The 21,374-nt window shown below is 33.5% G+C and overlaps 1 protein-coding gene across 17 annotated transcripts in view; it reads left to right on the top strand.

Moving 5' to 3' along the window:
* LOC123717730 (MAP/microtubule affinity-regulating kinase 3-like) overlaps positions 1 to 21,374 on the top strand; it is a 104,060-nt gene that overhangs the window by 66,259 nt on the left and 16,427 nt on the right. For 14 of the 17 annotated variants that reach the window (XM_045673984.1, XM_045673978.1, XM_045673973.1 and 11 more), the window contains 10 exons: positions 14,801 to 14,897; positions 15,128 to 15,276; positions 15,397 to 15,504; positions 15,926 to 16,048; positions 16,792 to 16,927; positions 18,408 to 18,543; positions 18,812 to 18,996; positions 20,115 to 20,123; positions 20,631 to 20,743; positions 21,058 to 21,154. In XM_045673984.1, coding sequence (XP_045529940.1) covers positions 14,801 to 14,897; positions 15,128 to 15,276; positions 15,397 to 15,504; positions 15,926 to 16,048; positions 16,792 to 16,927; positions 18,408 to 18,543; positions 18,812 to 18,996; positions 20,115 to 20,123; positions 20,631 to 20,743; positions 21,058 to 21,154 — 1,153 coding nt within the window. Of the gene's footprint in view, positions 1 to 2,081; positions 2,213 to 12,705; positions 13,163 to 14,800; positions 14,898 to 15,127; positions 15,277 to 15,396; positions 15,505 to 15,925; positions 16,049 to 16,791; positions 16,928 to 18,407; positions 18,544 to 18,811; positions 18,997 to 20,114; positions 20,124 to 20,630; positions 20,744 to 21,057; positions 21,155 to 21,374 lie in introns of those variants that run through there. The other 3 variants (XM_045674013.1, XM_045674004.1, XM_045673927.1) reach the window with 3 other exon arrangements.

The raw sequence follows: 21,374 nt of genomic DNA, 5'->3' as shown, positions 1-21,374 counted from the left end.
AATGCTTCCAGTATTCTATTGTTGGTTTTGTAAAGGCTCCGAAAATCTGTCGATCACCAAGCAATCTTCATCCGTCCTATTTCCTCTTTTCGTGAACTGTCTTTTATCCTATTTAATGAAACTAAATACATTTTGTTGCCGCCCAGTGCGTGGAAATCCTTGTTTTTCGGCGTATAATTGTTTAAAAATGTAAAGTATTGGAAATTTACCTCATTTCCAAAGATATATCCACTTATAGTGTTTGGTTCATTCCATACTGTAATGAATTTTTAACACTATAGTCGATTGCATATCATATGCAGAATTTTATATTCGCGTTTCGAAATTTGTTAAATCTATCAAAATATTGATGCCGTTGGAGCTTCTAGTGGGTCAGTAAGTCAGTGGCGATCGATAGTGCAGCGCGGTTGTCTGCACAGCTTGGCCGTATAATGTAAAAAAACAATGTATAAATTTTGATAAAACAATAAAATAAATCAATGGCGCTACAACCTTTTTAGGTCTTGGCCTCAGATTTCTGTATCTGTTTCATGATCATGATCATTTGTTAAGTAGGTGGCAAGTAGGTGATCAGCCTTCTGTGCCTGACGAACGCTGTTGACTTTTTGGATTTGAGGCAAACCGGTTTCCTCATGATGTTTTCCTTCACCGTCCGAGCTAATGTTAAATGCGCACATAGAAAGAAAATACATTGGTGCAGCCGGGGATCGAACCTACGACCTCAGGGATGAGAGTCGCACGCTGAAGCCACTAGGCCAACACCTTTCTATATATGTAGAAATTTTGCTTACTATCTAAAATACAATTTTATTATCAAAAGTTGACCGTACATACTGTCTGTGTGTTTCTCTCGCCGTTAACATGTGCTAGTGAATGTTGGGTGTGGCAGAGAAAGAATGAACACAGTGGAAATGAGAGCTTTAAGAGTGTGTGGTTATTGCGTGATAGGATAAGTAATAGTGACTGGCACTGTATGGTAAAAAGGAAGCAATGATAAGGACATGAAAGCAAATGCTTAGGCTCTTCGGTCATTGAGAACTGATTTATTAGAAGGGAATAACAAGTAGGATATACAAGACAATCGTGAAGTCGGGTTGGGTAGATCTTGTTGTAAATACCTGGACCAAATCCAGGAGGTACTAGAGAAGGGATAAGTTAAAAGTCACCACAACCAACGTGCATTGTGAATGTCTTGAAAGTGGTAAAGCGAGAGAGCTATGTCTGGACCGTAGCAAGAGGAGATTCGTGGTCCCCTTCCTCTTAGGAAAAAAGACAGTAATAAGCACTTTCCGCTGCTCTGTTACAACGAGAGCGTACTTACCATGATTACAACGAATAAGTAAGCAGTAGGTATTCGGTTAGCATCAGCCCGTCAAATGGACGCACACATAAATCACGGGGTACAAAGATTATACTGATAACTTGATAAAATAATGCTGACCAACTTGAAATAGAAGATACGTAAGCAAAGTTATCGATTCTATCGTGATGACGTATGGTCAAGGTGAAGTGTCAAAAGGTAGTTTAAGACTGCCTTGGTCTATCTCAAACTACAAAGACGAAGCTTCGTATGTGGATGTGTGAGAGATGAATTTGATTATTGTCAAATTATATTTACGTAGACTTATTTGTTCTTTCAACAATAAAACAGAGAGAGAAATATCTAAACGTTAATGTCCCTTATGAGCGATCTTCCAACCCGTGTTAGAAGAGAACTAAGAGAAGTGAAAAAATATAGAAGGCGCAGGAAACAAAAGTGTATTAAAACGTTATAATTTTTTATTTAATATAGGTAGAATATATATTCTACAATTGTTATAGAATATTTTGTATTTTATTTATTGGCAACGGCAAAACTGTTAAAAGCTTTTAATTATAATTTACAATTTCGACGTTTATTATTTACCGGCCGCTGGCCTGTCCCGGTTATTTTATAAATATTTTTTTTTTTATTTCAGTGTGAATATTAACAAAAACATACAGAATGCAATCCTGTAGCACTTGTATCAAAAAAATATATTTTGGTATTTTTTTCTTTATAATATCATTTATATCGACCCCAAACCTTAAAAACTTTTAAATACGGAGAATTGCACAGGCTTGGAAATGAGTACTAGACTGTAATGTTTGTGAAAGGAACGACTTTTTAATGGCGTAGTGCGTGTGTTTGTATGTGGAACTAGTGACTATGGGCGTCAAGGGAAAATATCTGGTAATCTAGTCATTTGTAGATTGCATGGAGTAGTGTTAACTAATGTCGTAGTGAAATTAAACGGGCTTCAACATATCTATATTTTACATGTCTGGTCCAGAAATTCGGTGATATATTAAAACTATTGAATCAATTTTGATAAAACTTGGACTGTTCGTTGTTGAATAGCTTTGGGTTTCTGATAAATAAATTTAGAAAAACTTGCATACATTTGCGAAAGTCAGTATTAAGCTTAATTCATTCATTCGGTTGATAAAACTACTTACGCATGACTTTTTGTAGTTTTTATATAATGTATCAATAATTAAATGCTTGCAGGAATAGATGCATGAATTCAAAAGAATATAATGATTTTCTGTAATAGTTGTGTATTAAATATAACACAATACAAATAGCTCGACTACTCTTTAGCCCGCTTACTGCGGTGGTACTCTGTAACACTCTAAATAGCTGTCGTATGCTGCTTTTATATAGTTCGTTCAATAGCGATGTTGTATTTGTATCGACAAGTCAAAACAAAGAGCCAAGGTTGCTATTTGACTTAAGAGTTCTGCGCAAATGCACTTAAAACAAGCTTGTAGGTTTGTTAATGATATTAATTTTATTATTCAAGTGTGTCTACGTAATTTGATTTAAGAATCTAGGATTTCGTCATCGGATCACGATCAGAAGACAAAAAACTCCAAATCTTTTTAGATTTTAGACATATAATCAGAAAATATCATAAATACATGGACAAAAGAAGTCGTTTGAATAATACGATACGCGGAATATTCAATTTTACAAAACTTTGTTTCATTATCATAGCATCAAACATTTCATATAAATGTGAATATAAATTTAATAAAAATTCGAAATGGAAATGTTGAAAACGTACTTGGGTTACTCGGAGGAATATTAATTCGCAGATATCACGCAATCTGATACGTAACATTTTACTGTGCCTTTTTATGAATTGTTATTTGTTTGTTTTATTTATGTTGGCTTTGATACCATAGACTTAGTATCAAAATTACGGAATTAATGGACGAAATATTAATCTGTTTGGGCATTGTTATGTAAACAGCAGTTATATATTCAAATTAAATATTCATATCAAAACTGTAAGTTTGCTGTGAAATTTCATTCCTAATAACGATAATTAAGATAACTTTTTAAAGCTTTCTATCGTGAAGTATTGATCGATGATTCTATCGGGAGGTCTTGAAAAAATCTTGACTGGCTTAAATAATGTTTAACTTTTAAGGAACGACTCTGATTGTGGATGAATGTAACTTCAACACGATCTCGGCGAAAGGCTGTAAACCCAGATGTTTTAAACTGGCCTTTCTACTATGGAAATAGATGTAGAGTAGCCTGAATACAGTTTCAATTAACCAAGCAAAAGAGTGGCCTAAAACCCGCTAACCGCAAGAGCATTGAGACAAGCCACCGAGACAGGTGACCTACAAGCTGAGTACCCGCATAGCACAAACATAGCCTTTGTACGTGCATTCCTGGCTAGGTTTAGTCTGTGGATTTACGACAAGTTAACGGATGGAAGGGCGAATTTTTAAATTTCGAATGTGATTTGGTTTGACAGACCTACTGTCCGCGTTTAACACGTGTAACGTCTATGGTTTGGGGTATCATTGGTGGTACAGTAGGTATAAATATGAATTATAAGTTATACAATGTTATATATGAATAATTAATTGTACGCAATATATATATATAAATAATTATAGTACATTAGTCTTCTAGTTGTAACATGCTCTTGTTTTCGTGCATTGTTAACAGAGTGGAGCACTGTTTGTCCTAATGGCGTTCCGCTTTGAGCATACCAATTAGTTTGGAGTGCTCTGACAAATTTAACTAAACTTATAAGAGATATCTCTGCATGCGTTTGTTTACGAGTTTTTATTATCGAAAAATAAAAACAATTTTACATATGGATCAAACAGTAATGGGCTTAACATATATCCCATTAGTTTTGCGGGACTAGACATATTATGACGATAAAGCACAGCTGCAGTCGTCAGTAAAATTGGATGGAATAAATGGGCTATGTCTTTAAATTACTTGTGAAGGATATGCGTGTTAAGTAAAAAGCGTCAAGCATAATATCTGGCGATGTAAATCTCATTGTTCGGTGAAGTTTACGAGTAAAACTAGAAGAATTTTGTAAAAAAATATTTGTTATTACAATTCGTACCAAACATTTATATCATATACCCGATATATGACAATGTATAATAATTATATTATCCGTCTCATTTCACGTTCAAAAATTTGCTTTACGAATGGAAGTTTTTTAACATTTTAATTAAAACAATATATAGATAGAGCAGTGTTGGCCTAGTGGCTTCAGCATGCGACTCTCATCCCTGAGGTCGTTGGTTCGATCCCCGGCTGTGCACCAATGGATTTTCTTTCTATGTGCGCATTTAGCATTAGCTCGAACGGTGAAGGAAAACATCGTGAGGAAACCGGCTTGTCTTAGATACAAAAAGTCGACAGCGTGCGTCAGGCACAGAAGGTTGATCACCTACTTGCCTATTCGATTAACAAATGATCATGAAACAGATACAGAATCTGGGGCCCAGACCTAAACAGGTTGTAGTGCCATTGATAATTATTAATTACAACGATATAGTGATTTTGTTTATGTTAATGTTTTTTCCCGTTCCTTTATTTTTCTACTTGTTGCTTAGTATCAAAGTTTAAAACACCGGTTCAAATTAACCGGAAACGGTAAGAAATTTTAATGAAAAACATACGAAAGTTGAGAAATAACCTTAAATATCCTCATACTCTTTTGTATTTACAAGCATTTCGTAATTATGACCGACTCAAGTAAAATTAATTTGCGAAAATTCCATAGTTTAAAAAATACAGTTCATTTTTCTTTTAATTGTTCCGTTCGTTTTTCCAGTTTTCCTCTCCAAATGCTCTTCAAACTAGAAGTGTTCCCGGACGATAATAGTATATGCTGTATGTAGGTACTGTTATGTACAATGTCTGCGTTAATTTTATGTAGGGTCGGAAATTGTATTATTACATTAGGGTAAAATTAAAAAGGATATAACATACTTTTTGGTTTAGAATTTCGCGCCTTAATTGGAAATATCTATGTAAAAAGTCATAATATTTGTGTTTTGTGATGCTTGAACCAGGAGTTATAATATTTTTTTGGAGAAAAAGTTGGTACGCCCGAATGGAGTCCTGGTATTTGTTATTTTAGTAAACATGATGAGAAATACTTAAAAGTGTATTTTGAAGAAATGAAATCATTCGAAATAAGAATTTTGTTCGCTTTTCCACGCTGATGTTTCTATTGGTCAAAGATAATGCGGATCTACGGCATACTGTGGTCAAGATTTAGACCAATCAAATACACATATATATATCTCCTTTAAGTTAGTAGTTAGTACAGAACCGACGGTGGTAAAGTTTGCTTTATTGTAAGGATGTGATGTTTTTATGTTAGGAACTTTTTCACGCGCTTTGCAATTTCGTTGCGTCCGTAGCAGGAGATAGGAACCGCCATCCGGATTCCGGACATCCGTCCCCGTCGGGAAACTATCGGAGTGGGTCGCTCCATGCTTCATTACTGGAGTTCTGTATTATGTTACAGAAAAAATGCGCTGGAGTTTTTATTCTCTATTATAGAGAATATCTTGGAAAAGATCTATTTCGTTGAATGATTTATTTTACAAATCTCGTACTTCTTTTTTTTAAATTGGCGTAGTTATAAATAGTGGTATTGAACACTTTCTTATATTAAATATCCTTTCTAGTAAATATATTAGTTTGATATTACTTTTTAGAGTTACGCTAGATCGTAAAGTAAAATTGTGTATTTTTGCAATTTGTAAATTTTTTTTTATTAATTTTGTTGTTTATATTTATTGTAAATTTGTAATTTTAATAACAATACGTATTGTCTTTTTCAGGTAAGCTCGTGACAGTATCAGTAGGATTTGGGTAACGTGGATTTAAGGTATAGCAGTAATATACTAAGTCGAAAGCTTTGCAATTTTCAAATGTCTCCAATATAAAGTTAAATGTATATGAAGCTCATAAAGGTGCAGTAATCTTGTAGCTTGTCGTTTATTTCTCATTAGACTTGAACGTGTGTTGACATGGGAGTGTCATTCGTTCGATATGTATAAGGATATTTTATGTGTTATGAAACATCACACTATTAAAGTTATGCGACCCTAACAATGTACCCTGTAAAAGAACAATGTTGGCCTTGTGTCTGGAGTGGTGCGTACAACTGCGATTCTTTTGGTTACATAATATATTTTCTTTATAAAATTTGCTTGATTTACGAAGATCCTTAAAGATTTTCACGGTTTTACCTTAAAGTATACCTTTTGATTAATTTAATTGTTAGTAAAATCTGCGTGAATATGTGAGCGCATAATTTATAACGGTTGATAATTTTTCACGCCCTATATCTATTGTATACAGGCCTTGTTCGTGCTCCAATGCACAGGATGCTTGAAATAGCAACCCCAGTCGGTCAGTCTGCCGCCGGTGCTCTTTTATAACGGGGTGTCCTGAAATTAAAAAAAAAAAACGCGCGGTAAAACAGAGCCGTAAAGTGTTTGAAACGCATATTTTAATTTATTCAACTCTTTAATCTGTTTAGGCGCAAGTGATAGCAATTATATTTTTCAATTTAAATGCTTTATCTGTGTATATCAAACATTAATTTAATATTAAAGCTGACTAAATGATATATAAGCAACCACGGTATTCCAATAAGACAGCTGTCACTGACATTTCAAAGCCGAATCTGTTCGCCCTGGGTTCTGACCTCCGGTGTCCTAAATAGAGGACAGCTGTATTTAACATCGATTTTGACGCGATCATATATTTTCACATTAATTACTATGCTTTTGGTCCAATAGATTTTCTAAATCATTGACGATAAACGTTAACATACACATTTTTTTATTTGTTTATAAGAAACAATCCGGTCCTAACAAGTGACCCTAAATTGTCAAAAATGCACAACTAATGACTGAATTTTACACACGAAACAACAAACAATTATTAGAAATTAATTAGGAAAAAAATTCATAATAAAAACAATACGATGTCCTGAACAATTTTATCGGTTAGCCAAACGTAAAAAAGGCCGAAAAACACTCGCGAGCAGTCCAACTTGTACAGTGTCCTTGGGCATATCACCTAACATCAAGTGAGCCAGGAGACTGACCTACTCAACACAAAACAAAAATTTTGGCAGGTTTTCCTATAAAAATTGCCGATTTCTGTAGTCATAAACATCTGTATTCTATCAAATGACGTAAAACCATGTCAATGTTTTAATCAATACCTACCTATAGACTTCATGAAAACTAAATCAGTTTAATTGCACCGTTTATCTGGTACGAATCTGTCTCTTTTCGTCGCAGAGTAAAGAAACTTCTATTTTTGCTGTTTTGCCAATATTTTATGTTCCGTTTTTTCTTTATTTGCAATATCCTTGTAATATAATTAATGTTTTTAAACGTGCATGTTGTTTTAGAACGTATAAATATTTTTTTTTATTTATTGCAAAAGTTTACGTGTTATAATTAAACTGTTCATAAATATAAATAAGTTTGTACGCCAATATTTTTTTACAATTCAATCAATATGACAGGCGAAACGCTTTTAGTTAAGAGTAAAGTCAGATTTATTTAGTTTATGAATATGGGGGGTTTTGATAGTAAATAATATTAGATCCTTACATATGAAATTAGCGTTTTGTATGGGAGGAACAAAAAGTCGAATATTTTTAAATATAATATATTTAATTAATAAAAGTATGAATCATTGTTTTCTATGCACTTTTGCCATCTCATAGGTAGTTCATTGATCCCTTTACTTTAAAAAAACAGTCGGACGGGAATCAATAAAATCTGTGAAGGCGATTTGGACTGCCCCATCAGAGTTAAATTTTTCCTTTGCAAGAAGTTGTCCAAATATCGAAAAAAAATGGTAATCTTAAGTTTTCCATTTTGTAAAATGAGTGACGCAAACAGAAAAAAACAAATGAATGACGGCCATCGAAGCACAAATACATGAGTAAATAGTTGTACAAATTTGAATTTGGAATTCCTTACCAAAGAGGAGAACATCGTGATTAAAGTGGCCAGTATGAAATTCGCCAATTTCATATGTAAGGACCTAATATTAATACTTATCGAACAAAATAGCAATCGATCCAGGCCTTATACCACTAGTAACCTATAGGAGTATTGATTTCGAATGGAATGAATATTATATTTAGGCTATTTTGAATCGAAGGTTTCTACGTAGGCTCGTAAGCGAAGTGAACTGTCTACAATTATTATAAATAATATATCTTAACGTTTTGTGTATATATTGTGTACGTAGAAGAATGACATAGTATTGCTGATCTTTAGATAGGTATCTCTATGTACCATTTTCTGTTATGATGGTGCTTAAACGTACCTTCGTCTGCTTGTGTGTGGAAGGAACAGGACAGCCTCCTTAGTAAAAAGTAGTTATATACGGCTAGTTTATAAAACACTTACTCTTGAAGTGGTATGTGGGAGTGATGGGGATTTTGCTGTGCAGCAGTTTTAGATTGGATGAATTCAGGAGGATAAATAAGATCATAAGTAATAAATAAATAATTTATATCAACGCAAACAACGTTTCGTACAAGAGGTTTCATCAAGAATTATCTCAAGAGTTACAGCATCAACAAGTAAATAGGAACCGTTACTAAGGTCATATTATTTACGAAAGAGGACGTAATTTTACTTTAACACTAAAGCTTGGGAAACAAATCTTATCCTAATGGCCATAATATAGTCACAATGTCGTCCTGAATATACTGTGAAATATGTCTTTATACAGAAATAATGATTTACATATGACATAGACATAACATTTATTACTAACGAAACACACAAAATAATATTAATAAAAAAATAAAAAAAAATAAGGTACATTTTTAGCGCGTAATGTGTGTTGTGGTTGTAACTGGCCCTGGCTCAGCATTATGCTGTGGAGCAGTGTTTGTGCCTCAGACGCAAAAAAAAATATAATGTAAATAATATTAAAGTTAACAGTGTCAGTAAACAAGTCTTGGAAGATTTGTGTGTAAAAGTATATAGTAAATAAAAAACTAAAATAAGAATAATTGTTACAAAAGCTACTAGATAAATTAATATTTTTGGGCGAATTAAAAACTTAATTAAAAATAAAAACCGTTTTCTACCATAGATATAAATAATCATTATGACATAACATACATATCACATTTTGTTGTGAACAGCCTTAAACAAAGGTCCGTAAGGGTTTAAACCACATACATATCTTTGAATTCGTATTTGACGGAATTCGGTTTATTAATAAAAATGTAATTAAATAAAATCAGTCAGGTTAACTGAGTTTAATGATACATTAGCCATTTAGCTGTTTTTGATAATAAAAACATTGAATATCGCGTTTATGATTCATACCTACAGTATTTTATGAAAACAAAGTTTTTTTTTGTACTGATTATATTAAGTTATTTCGGTTTAGGTAATTAGATTTTTTTAAATTCCTGTATGATAACATTTCTAGGTTAATTTTTCGTGAAATTTATTATAAACTTTGACTTTTTGTTTTTTTATTTTATGTAATAGGAGAGAAACGGACTAGAGGCTCGCCTAAACTTTCTAAACTAATACTCACATTGCCAAAAGGCTCGTAAGTGCGTTGCCGGCCTTACAAAAATTGGTTCGGAAATACTACTGTGTTGTGCGTGGCAAAAAACTTCCGTAAAAAACGCTCAATTGTGGGACGACGGACGTCAAGGTGATACGGATGGTATTTTGTATTGTGCCTTGACGTCCGGTAATGAAACCCAGTTGCAGGTATTGGTCCGAACAACTCCTCTGAACACTGCATGGCGAAATTGTCGGGTTACCCGATTTTAGCGACCACAACCATTGAACTAGGCTATTTTCTTATTTAAAAATGTTTCTCGTATTGGTTTTATGGGGAAATAACGTATACCTTTTATAAATGAGTATGATTTACGCTGAACACTCATAGTAATTAGGTATCCTATACGAGTGTTGACTTTAGATGAGGATATTTTGTAGACTAAGCTGACACTGTCTAGACACCGAGACATCTTTCAACATCTAGAATATTAATCTTCAATTAAATTTATATCCTTTCGGTTTTCTGATAAAATGGATTGCCCTTTTGATATACTTATGAAAAATACTCCCATTCTAGAACATCTGTCTAACAATAAAATTATAAAGAATTAGGGAGATTCGGAGTCGAGACTCACGGCTCCCGTATGTCAAAAATGTATTTGACGTAGTCATGAGTAGTTTTATATGTGGAGGTATATGATACATGATAGATTAAAATATCATCACCTTAAATTATTTTGGAACATTTGTTTTGTATGTATACAAAACTTTCACTGGAATATTTGAACCAGTAACCTAGTGAGAGAGCAAGTAAGCAATTACCTACTAAGCCATGAAGTTGCACAAAACACCATTTCTAAGCTCATATTTGACCCAATCTTACAATGTGGAAATTTGGACAACTTAGAAGGTGGATACATCAAATTGCGTGAACAGCAGCTGGTTCAGAGTTTGGCACAGTGCACAGGAATGCGGGATTTGGAAGACTTGCCAATAAAGTGCACACAAATACCTAAAAGAAGGAGCTTTAAATTAAAGTAATATACTCCAGCGACAATAGAATAAGATCCTAAGAGACTGCAGAAGTACCAACGAATAAGTTCATTAACACCTTGAAATGAGAACTATCAAAGAAGAAATCTGAAGGCTGGCAGCTAAATACAAAGAGCGGTTAATCTGTCACCCGAATGAACTTGCTCGCCAATATAGAACAGTGTGTGAGACGACTTAATCGTATATTCTAGAGCTAGAAGACCAGCAGTAGCTCTAGGCAGCAGATGAGAAGATGCTTCCAATGGGAGCCACTCCACATGACAGCACCACAGCACAGGGTCGCTCATAGCCTTAGAGCTGATTTCTAAAAACCGCAGACAAATTACACTGAATTAAGAGTCTATTACAGTGGTAATATAATATCGTTGTCGTAGTAAATATAATGACGTGTTTCTTGGAATTCCCCGAATATAAAGATATATTTCAAAGAATAATATGTAAAAAATATATACAACGAAGCTTAAGTTGAATTGTTATTCTAATTCGACTCTACAAATCGAAAAATACACTTAGAAATTTCACCTCTGTAAGTCGAAATTTTAAGTGTTAAATAATTTTTTTTATGTAATAGGAGGCAAACGGCCAAGAGGCTTACCTGATGTTAAGCGATACCGCCGCCCATGGACACTCACATTGTCAGAAGGCTCGCAAGTGCGTTGCCGGCCTTTAAAGAATTGGTACGCTCTTTTCTTGAAGGACTCTAAGTCGAATTGGTTCGGAAATACTTCAGTGGGCTTCATATGTATCTCGAAGTTCTTGTTAAGTCTTAAACGCGTTAACTCGAACTTTTTTGACATTTCCCTTGGCAATCGAGTTATAGAGATTCCACTGTATTAATAATACATGCGCTCTAATATTAAAATATACCAGAATGTTTACTGAATCAATCGCGTTATCACATAATATAATTAAATAATAAATTAGTGTTATTTTACATTCGGTACTATAATAACGTGTTGTGTTAAAGTTCAGTGTGTTTGTGTTATTGTTCTGATAATACATTAGACGTCATTGCTTAGTAATAGAAATATCGATGTTAGACAAGGATTTAGTGTTTTATACTCAAATTAACAAAATGACTTTTTTTTTCATGAGAACTTAATTATTATGCCAATATAGGGTTTTGGTTAAAACTAAATCAGGTTTATTGGATTCTGTTACGTAGGGAGCGTTCAAGTATTACGTCACGCAATTTTTGGAGATTCTTGACCCCCCCCCCATTTAAGAGTAACGTTTCTGTTTCCAATAGTAAAACATTTGGTGACCAACTGCAATGACTCTTTAAACCTACAACTTACCATTATGTGGTGTAAAGTACTGGAAATCAGAAAATAATATTAACAATAACGCGTATTTCAATCCCCGCCCTGCATCGTAACGTTTTACAAAAGGAACCCCCCCCCCCCCCCCCCAAATGCGTTATGTAATACTTGAACGCTCCTTTAGCTTTAACTATAATATTGTTTTGTCGCTGTCCATTGGTATTTACTGTTGCCCTGGTGCAAGGACGGAGGATTATTTTAGCTAATAGCAATTCGATTTAATGAGGTTAGGTTCCTTTGATAGGAAATTAGTATTTTAATAGTTTAATTCATGAACCTTCCTCATACGGGTCACGGTTAGCAACTAGTCCGAAGCTGGGTTGGATAGAATATATTCCTAGATATATAAAGAAATAATTTTCGGATTAAATCGCAAACGAATACAGTGAAGTTTTGTTTCCCTTGTTTTTGCATATTAAGACTATATCGCCGACAAATAGCATGACGTAAACTTTAAGTAGTTAGTAAAATTAGATTAGTTTAGACAGGAGGTCAGAACTAAATGATAGCTTCTTAGGAAATTATTAAGTAGATTAGTAAAAACACATCCGCGATTGAAGTGATATTTGGATTTGCTTAGTTTTATTTAACTAATGATAAGTAGTGAATGACGAGTTATAAAAATAGCAAGTGTTGAGCGACTTGTATGTTCCAAATTCAAAAGTCTGAAGTGTTTGAAACCTTGATGACATTTTAAAGTCTCAAACCGAAATACGAAAATAAGTGTAATATAGTTTTTCGACTTTGCTGCCTTCCGTGGTAGCTATTACTGTTAAGTGCGCCTTGAATCAGTCAAAATAAATCCCCAAACGATGAGAAACCGTGTCCTACCCCTGTTGGCTCCCGTGTTCTTGTCGAAACTATGGAGGAGACGTCGCAGAGCGAAAGCCATTGAGAAATTACATGGGGTATGTTTATGATATTACACAGTTACAGAGACCGTAGCATGTAAAGCAAGAGAAGCTCTTAGTTATTTTTATTTATGGAAAAATTTACAAGCTCCGTGGGCCTACTGAGAGCTAAATACAGTTAAAATCTGTTATAACGACATCGTAGGGCCTACTCATATTTGATCGTAAAAATCGATAGTCGTAACAGCCGATGACGTTGTTATACTAAATACTATAGAATTCAGCCGGGACCTTTGATTTTGGTCAATATAACTGGTAAGTTCTAAACGATGTCGTCGTAAACGGTTTTGTCTGTAGAACTATGAATGTATCGCTCGGTTGAATAACGTGAAACGTGTTTTAGTTCGTGGTTAAGGCATCAGTTAAAAAAATTTCAACTATACTCCTACATAACCTATGAGTAGCTTGGTCAAGCGCTTGATTTTGTATAATCCTGGATGGAGAAACTGTAGTTGTTTCGACTTGAAGGTACAAAAGGTCGAAATTTCGTGTATCCTCTAGTTACCCCAGGTAACTAACTTGTCCCTTTCAGAAAAGCGCAGTTTGACCAAAACTCACCAATATCCAGATTGAGCATTATGATAAACGAGCTAGGGATATCCATAGTTGCTCACACTTAGAAATAAATTTTCGAAGAATCGAAGCATTTGTTTGTCTCTCTTCGTGTTTGTTATGTTTGCCTATAATATCCTATGTGCTCGTCACATTGAGCTTTGTATTTATTTTTTCATACATACAAATGTATCAATGTGCCGAGCGTTAGAAAGATTTTGAAAATAAATATATAACTGAATTAATAAAATTACGCGATTTTCACACCAAGTTTGTAACTAGACTAGTACTTCTAACATTAATTATGATTATTGTTTACTTTTATCTTAGTCCGTGAACTAGCTGATCTATTTGATAATTTTTATTAATATATATAATAAAACAAAGGACAATAAACTGAACTATTTGATTGTATTCTAGATTATTATTCTAGAGTAACCTAACCTAACCTAACCAAGCATTCAGCTATTTGACGCAGGGCTTTCATATCCAAATACTGTTTTAAATTTTTATATCACTGTTCTATAAACACAACTTACTCTTACAGCTGTCTTTTACTTAAGCGAGCAACAAAATCATATAGACGTAGTAAATTTTGTCAAATTGAAGCTTTCAATGGATTTCGGTACTTAGCCTAAATCTCCACAAATAGGAAAAACAAGAATCCTGTCGCAAAAGGGCCGTAACTTCTTAGATAAGCTCAGGGTCGTTGACCTTGCGTAACTGCGTAATAAAGTTTCTTGAACTGTCTCCATAGAACTTATGACCGCCTGGTAACTGAAATTTGTTAATATAAAAGATTCTCACTATTAGTGTAAAAAATAAAAAGGTTATAAAAGAACAATTTTCTAATAACAATACTAGTCAATCAAAGCAATTGATCGGAGTTTGACTGTTACCTATCAAATATTAATACACTATTTTAAGCACAAATAATGCTTTCAAAATTTGAACACAGGCTATATTGTGTCGTGGATATTTAAATCTAATAGCTGAAATCGATAATTATGACGTCTTTTACAATAATATTTTGAAGTATTTTTGTTTTTGTATAATTATGTATCATTGATTTACTTATCACAGAGTGCTTCGGAGACGTCTGCGGGCGCTGGGGGTGCCTCGTCGGGGGGCAGCGCCCGGGTGTCTTCACGGTCCAGGACGTCAGAGGAGCCCCACATCGGTTAGTAAATTCCGAGCTTAATTTATACTTATTTATATTATATTCAAGTCGTCTTTTGAATACAGAAACAGCGCCGTTGTCCGAAGTTTTAAATAGATATCTTTCGACCAGACTATATTTTTCAGTAACAGTGAACTAAAGGTTCTAGGTTTAAGTCGTAAAGAATAAAATTATAGTAGTAAATTATATTTTGCTTTTCGAACGATACAATTGTTTTCGATATTTTTCAGGCAAGTACAAACTCCTGAAGACGATAGGGAAAGGCAACTTCGCAAAGGTGAAGTTGGCGAAGCATGTGCCGACAGGTAAAGAGGTGGCCATCAAGATCATAGACAAGACTCAGCTCAATCCTGGCTCACTACAGAAGTTATTCAGAGAGGTATTATTATAAACACATCTTTCGATTAATAATCTCGATTTATCCTATCCTAATAAAGTGTTATGGCGGTCACTGTAAAGTTTTTTTTATCATTATTAATCTTGTTACATAACATTTCAGGTGCGGATAATGAAGATGTTGGATCATCCAAATATAGTGAAACTTTTCCAAGTCATCGAAACGGAGAAGACATTATATTTAGTTATGGAATATGCATCCGGTGGTGAAGTAAGTAATAAATATATGTACAGGGCCTATTTTGTAAACATTTCATTCTGATATAAAGAACTATGTTGTATTGTCTTTTGTTAACATAGCTTTTACACATTGAAAGAAAACACTTTTTTAACCGTATTAAAGCTATTTGTATTATTATAAACTTATAATTATTTTACATAATTTTAAATCAATTTTTTTCCGACGTTTCGCGTGCTTTACAGCTTAAAATTCGACTACAACCTAACGCCTCGCCGAGCATTGAATTTTACAAGCTAGATTATTAATATAGTATAGTAATTTAATCAAAACAAATATTTGAAACTTGTAACGTTTTTAAATTTAGACGTCCCGTTCAGTAAAATTTTTCATTGACACAAAACTAATAATAAAATTGATAAATGTATAATTTTTTTTTATTGTATTTTTTCAGGTGTTTGACTATTTAGTCTTACACGGACGTATGAAGGAGAAGGAGGCTCGCGCTAAGTTTAGACAGATCGTCTCCGCGGTACAGTACTGCCATCAGAAACGGATCATTCACAGGGATCTCAAGGTATATTTTCTAATAATCCAGCTGTGTACCAATGGACCTTTTGTCCATTTGCCCATGATACTGATATCTGGGGCCACGACCAAGAGTTGTAACTCCACTTTTATATTATTTACAAGTGTTTACGTTTTATTTATGAAACGGTATTGTATTTTTTTAAGTAGTTTAATATTAAACAGACATCAAGTTCAAGTAGTATTTATCTTTATTATACATGTCCGGTTTAGAAAAGCGTGGATGCTGATATATTAAAAACTATTGAGCCCGATTTCATCAAAATATCGACCGTTCTCTCGTTGGAATATACATATGTATATATAATACAGTAGTTGTCCTGTTTACACGTCTTTATATACATTATAAAATGTATTTCATGCTCGACTCCATTAGAACACACAAAATTCGTCAAAATCTGCCCAGCCGTTTAGGACATTACTTACGAACTCATGAACGAATACACACGCAGAATATTATACAGACTGCAGCGCCATCTGCCGGGCTGATTTGTGAATCTAAACCGTCCAGGGCGCCACCCAAACGCATACAAAAAAATTCATTCAAATCGGTCCCGACGCTTAAGTAAAATTCAGTGACATACACACGTACAGTATAATTACATATATAATATTAAGATTTGAAAAGATGAATTCCTCTATGTTCTTTCAAAATAATTTGGTTATAATGGTCTACCTATTTGAACTGGTAGAAAATTTGCAGAATTAAAAGAATATGAAAATGAATTTCAGGCGGAAAACCTACTGTTAGACGGCGAGATGAATATAAAAATAGCCGATTTCGGTTTCTCGAACGAGTTCACTCCCGGAGCGAAGTTGGACACGTTTTGTGGATCACCACCCTACGCTGCTCCAGAGCTTTTTCAAGGTATTTAACATTAAATAGAATAATTCATTTTCCACTTAAACTTACAAAGTATAAAGTACCTTCATTCAGTTCAGATTTTCGACTGTTTCGGTTCGAGGCTGAACTCTCAAGAAACTTTTTAAGCTACGTCTGTAACTTTAAGTTTATAGTGGACTTTATTTTAAGTCCCAGAGGACAGCTGACTAAACTTTGAATTTGGGAAAACTTAATAACGTGTTGTGTTATACTTGAACTGTTTATTAGATGATGCACTTAAATAAAACAATTTTTTATAAAGTCCTCAATATGTAAGAATTACCTTTAAAGAGTATTGTTATATCGTTTAGTAAATAGTTTATCGGCAATTTCTGCTGCGAACCACCACTATGTCGAAACAGCTGTTCACTGAAGTATTTCCGAACCAATTCTACTTTGACGACCAATGAGCGTAATAATGTTTAAAAGGCCGACATCTCGCTTACTAGTCTTCTGGCAGTGCGACTGTCCATGGGCAGCGGTATCACTTAACATCTAGTGGGCCTCCTGCCCGTTTGCCGCCTATAAACTAAAAAAAAACTCTGATAAGATTATTGCATTTGACACGTTTTGTCAAACAAATATTATATATTAACAAATGTTATAGTTTTAAAACTTAGTGTTTATTTATGTTTTAATTTATTCAAGTTCACCACATAATACTATATCTACGGTATATGTTTTAACTCACAAACTCATTTATCTAAATATCAATTTAGATAAACATAAATGTTAGTTTAGCAGAAAAAAATATCAGGAAAACAGTGAATTAGGTTCGGGATTGTAACCGATCAGCCCAATACCGAATATATCCAGCTCCGGATAAGTACTGTTTAATTCGTTAAAATCGCGAAGAATTCGAAAGAGAGGTGTCTGAACGCCTGGGTTTATTTTTTGCAGACGGAATTTGGAAAATTTTGCTGATTTCAGAGCTTGAGAATGAAAATGAATGACAATATAAAGAATTATTATCGTCTTAATATTAATATTTGTTTGTTTTGTGCTCGATATTGTACTTGTATGTACCATTGAAGAACAGAAGTTAGAACATAGGTTTTAAAAATTCTAGCATAATATTTACGAAAATAGATGGCGCCATAATCATAATAACTAATTATTATCAGTCACTTTGATGACTGTGAATGCTGACTAACGTTCAAACGTAATGTCAATAATGATCGATAGCTTTATTTACAAAGTCCAAATTATTACAAACTAATTGCGTACGTACAAACGTAGTATTTGTTTAAAGTCAATAAAGAGCGGGTCAAAAACAGTTTTACTTATTATTTTATTAATTAAACGACATAATCATTAAACCAGATCAGATTCAAAAATCAGATTAAACCTAATCGAAAACTGTCTGAAACGAAAAGTTTTGTTGAAAAGCTCCGGTTACCAAATTTATTGTATTACATATATTGTTTTTAAAAGTTAAATAAATAAAAGTTCTTCAATATTTCAGGAAAGAAATACGACGGTCCGGAAGTGGATGTGTGGTCGTTGGGTGTGATTTTGTACACTCTGGTCTCAGGTTCTCTTCCCTTCGACGGATCTACGCTTAGAGAGTTGAGAGAGAGAGTGCTTCGAGGGAAATATAGGTATGCTATATATGTATTAGTGATTGGAGATGAATTATTACTTCGAAATCCCTGAGATTTTTTCGGCATTTATCGACATTAATCTGTATATAGACTTCTATATTCGGTTAATCACAGGACAGGTATAAATATATGATGAATTGTCTGTCTATAAAAAAAAATTCAACCGTTGAAACTAGGCACTACTATGCATTTTTGAAAGCTTTGCTTAAAGGGAAATTGTAGATGTACGTCCCGAGCCGCAGACTTAAAACGAAATGATTTCCAGAATACCGTTCTATATGTCAACCGACTGCGAGAATCTGCTGAAGAAGTTCCTCGTGCTGAACCCGGCGAAGCGAGCCTCCCTCGAGAGCATCATGCGGGACAAGTGGATGAACACGGGCTACGAGGAAGACGAGCTCAGGCCCTATGTGGAACCGCAGCAGGACTTCAAGGACCATAAACGGATAGGTCAGTGATAATGGTTTTATCACATTTATTTATTAGAAATATTACAGTTTCTATAATACCACAAAACATATTTACCATTATTTAAAAAAACACATGAAATTTAAAAATCACTAAAGATTAAGTTTTAAGAAGTTATAATATCTGTACGACAGGACCATAAATAATTTTCTATATTCTATATGTTTATCTATCAATCTAATGGGGGTTTCGAAGCTAAGAATCTATGGAAAAAATTGTTCACTTTTTTATATTTGAAAGTAACAAATTGCCCAGAGCTTTGCGTCCTTTACAGAAAGTATTACTAAAAATATTATGAAGGTATTAGCAAAAGAGATTGCCTCTATCCAACGATCAAGGTTTCGGTTTGAAAGGTTTATATTTGAGTCAACTTGTTTAATTCATTTCAATAAATATACAATGTTTATAAAATTAGTTTACAATAATTCATTATTTATGTAATTTACACCTGATCTATTAAATTATGCTCACTCACACACATACTATGCTAAAAGCGAGATTAATTTCATTCACACTTTTTCGTTACCTTAAGCTTCACTAACGCTTTTACACTAAGATACATAAAGTAGTTTATGCTCGGCTAAACTCAAAATAATAATACCCAAAAATTACTCTTAGAATATTTCCAAAACTTTTTATAATCTAATTATGCAAAATGTTATTTAAAATTGACATATGTCTAAACCAGTTTTCCCAACGTTTTGAAAATTTGCTTACTGTGTTTTGTTTACAATTTCCTAGTGGGTTTTTAATTAAATTCAAGTTTTTAATATTAAAAGTTTAGGTATATTACGTTGCGGCATAAGAATATTAGAAAGGCTAAGGTCCATGCCCCACCTTACAAAAAGTTGGGAAAAACTGGTCTTAACTATTTTTTTAATTTAATCACTGTGAAATATTGTATTTATTGACTGAAAATAATCTAGTTATCGATATATTTTATTCTCACTTCAGCTTCAGTTAAAATACTTACATTATCATAATTGTTGGAACGATTGTAAGAGATTTGTTGATTTTTTAGAACATTTCCCACACAAGCATATAAACATGTATTTGATGATATTTCTTGTATTTCATGCGTGCAACGTATACGGGCACAGCGCAAGTTGGTACGTTCACGATCTCCATATAAAATACGTGGTCGTGATATTCTGTCTTGTTCTTCTATTTCTATTAACTAAATAACTTATAATGTGTTTTTAGCTGTTTTTTTATTTAAGAATTTGCATAAATGATTCGGTATTGTGTGGCATTTATTAAAAAAAGGTTTTACACGCTCATTTTAAAGTTATTTATGTTATAGTGATAATGATACAGGACAGAAGTTTAATGTTGTTTCTTTATTTTAGCCTAAACACTTTCGCTTTATGTTATTTTTTTAGCTTATTAGATGCATGATTTTTGCCTTTAGCTGTTCCAGCTTGAACCTATCAAGGGAATAATAGAAATTTATCTGCAACAATAGATTCTTAAATAAGATAAATATTCAACCCTCTGGAACTATAGTAGTGTCCTGTCTCTAGTCCCAATGTTGCCATAAAATTCAACTATTAGTATAATTTCATTGTTACTATAAGTTGATTCAATTCAATTAATTTGTGTTCTATACATTTCAGAGGCACTAGTGTTGCTAGGTTACAACAGGCAAGAAATCGAGTACTCGTTGGCGGAAGCGAAATATGACGACGTGTTCGCTACGTACCTGCTTTTGGGGAGAAAAAGTACAGATGTGAGTTATCAGTGGTTAATAGATTATCTAAAAATAAGTTAGGATTTCAAATTAAGATAATAAAGTAGATAATTTTCGTGACTTTCACCTTGATGTGTGTGACTGAAACAGGAAAGTTTATTGAAAGGAAATGAAATTTCCTTAATTGTCGAATTGTCTGAATTGATACATTTATTTTAAGGTGCATTTTTTATTTGTGTAGTTAATTTTTATAGACTTTTAAATGTTAACAATTTGGTTGTCTATCAATAACGTGCTTGAATCAAACAGTTTTATGAAAAAATGAAATAATTTATGTATTTCCTCATTTTCAGCCGGAATCGGATGGGAGTCGATCGGGATCGTCTTTGTCTTTGCGGAATGCGGCAGCCCCGCCCAACTCTCAACAACAAACGGGGAACGCACATGCAGGTAAAAACACGTAAATGAACAATGTGGAGTGAAAAACTTAAAATTTTAAAACTCCTTCAAATGTCCTTTAGTATGACAATTTTTTTTAATAATGTCAGAAGAAAATGGCAATAGCCCGCAATATAAGCGGCATTGCTCACGTGATAATAATTAAAAGCTGAGGAAGGACAAATAACCATAAGATAGCCTTATGATATGAAACATTGTAAGAATTTGGATT

The sequence above is a fragment of the Pieris brassicae genome, chromosome 2, assembly GCF_905147105.1.
Source record: "Pieris brassicae chromosome 2, ilPieBrab1.1, whole genome shotgun sequence".
Classification (NCBI taxonomy): domain Eukaryota; kingdom Metazoa; phylum Arthropoda; class Insecta; order Lepidoptera; family Pieridae; genus Pieris; species Pieris brassicae.
This window is presented reverse-complemented; position numbering and strand designations above follow the sequence as displayed.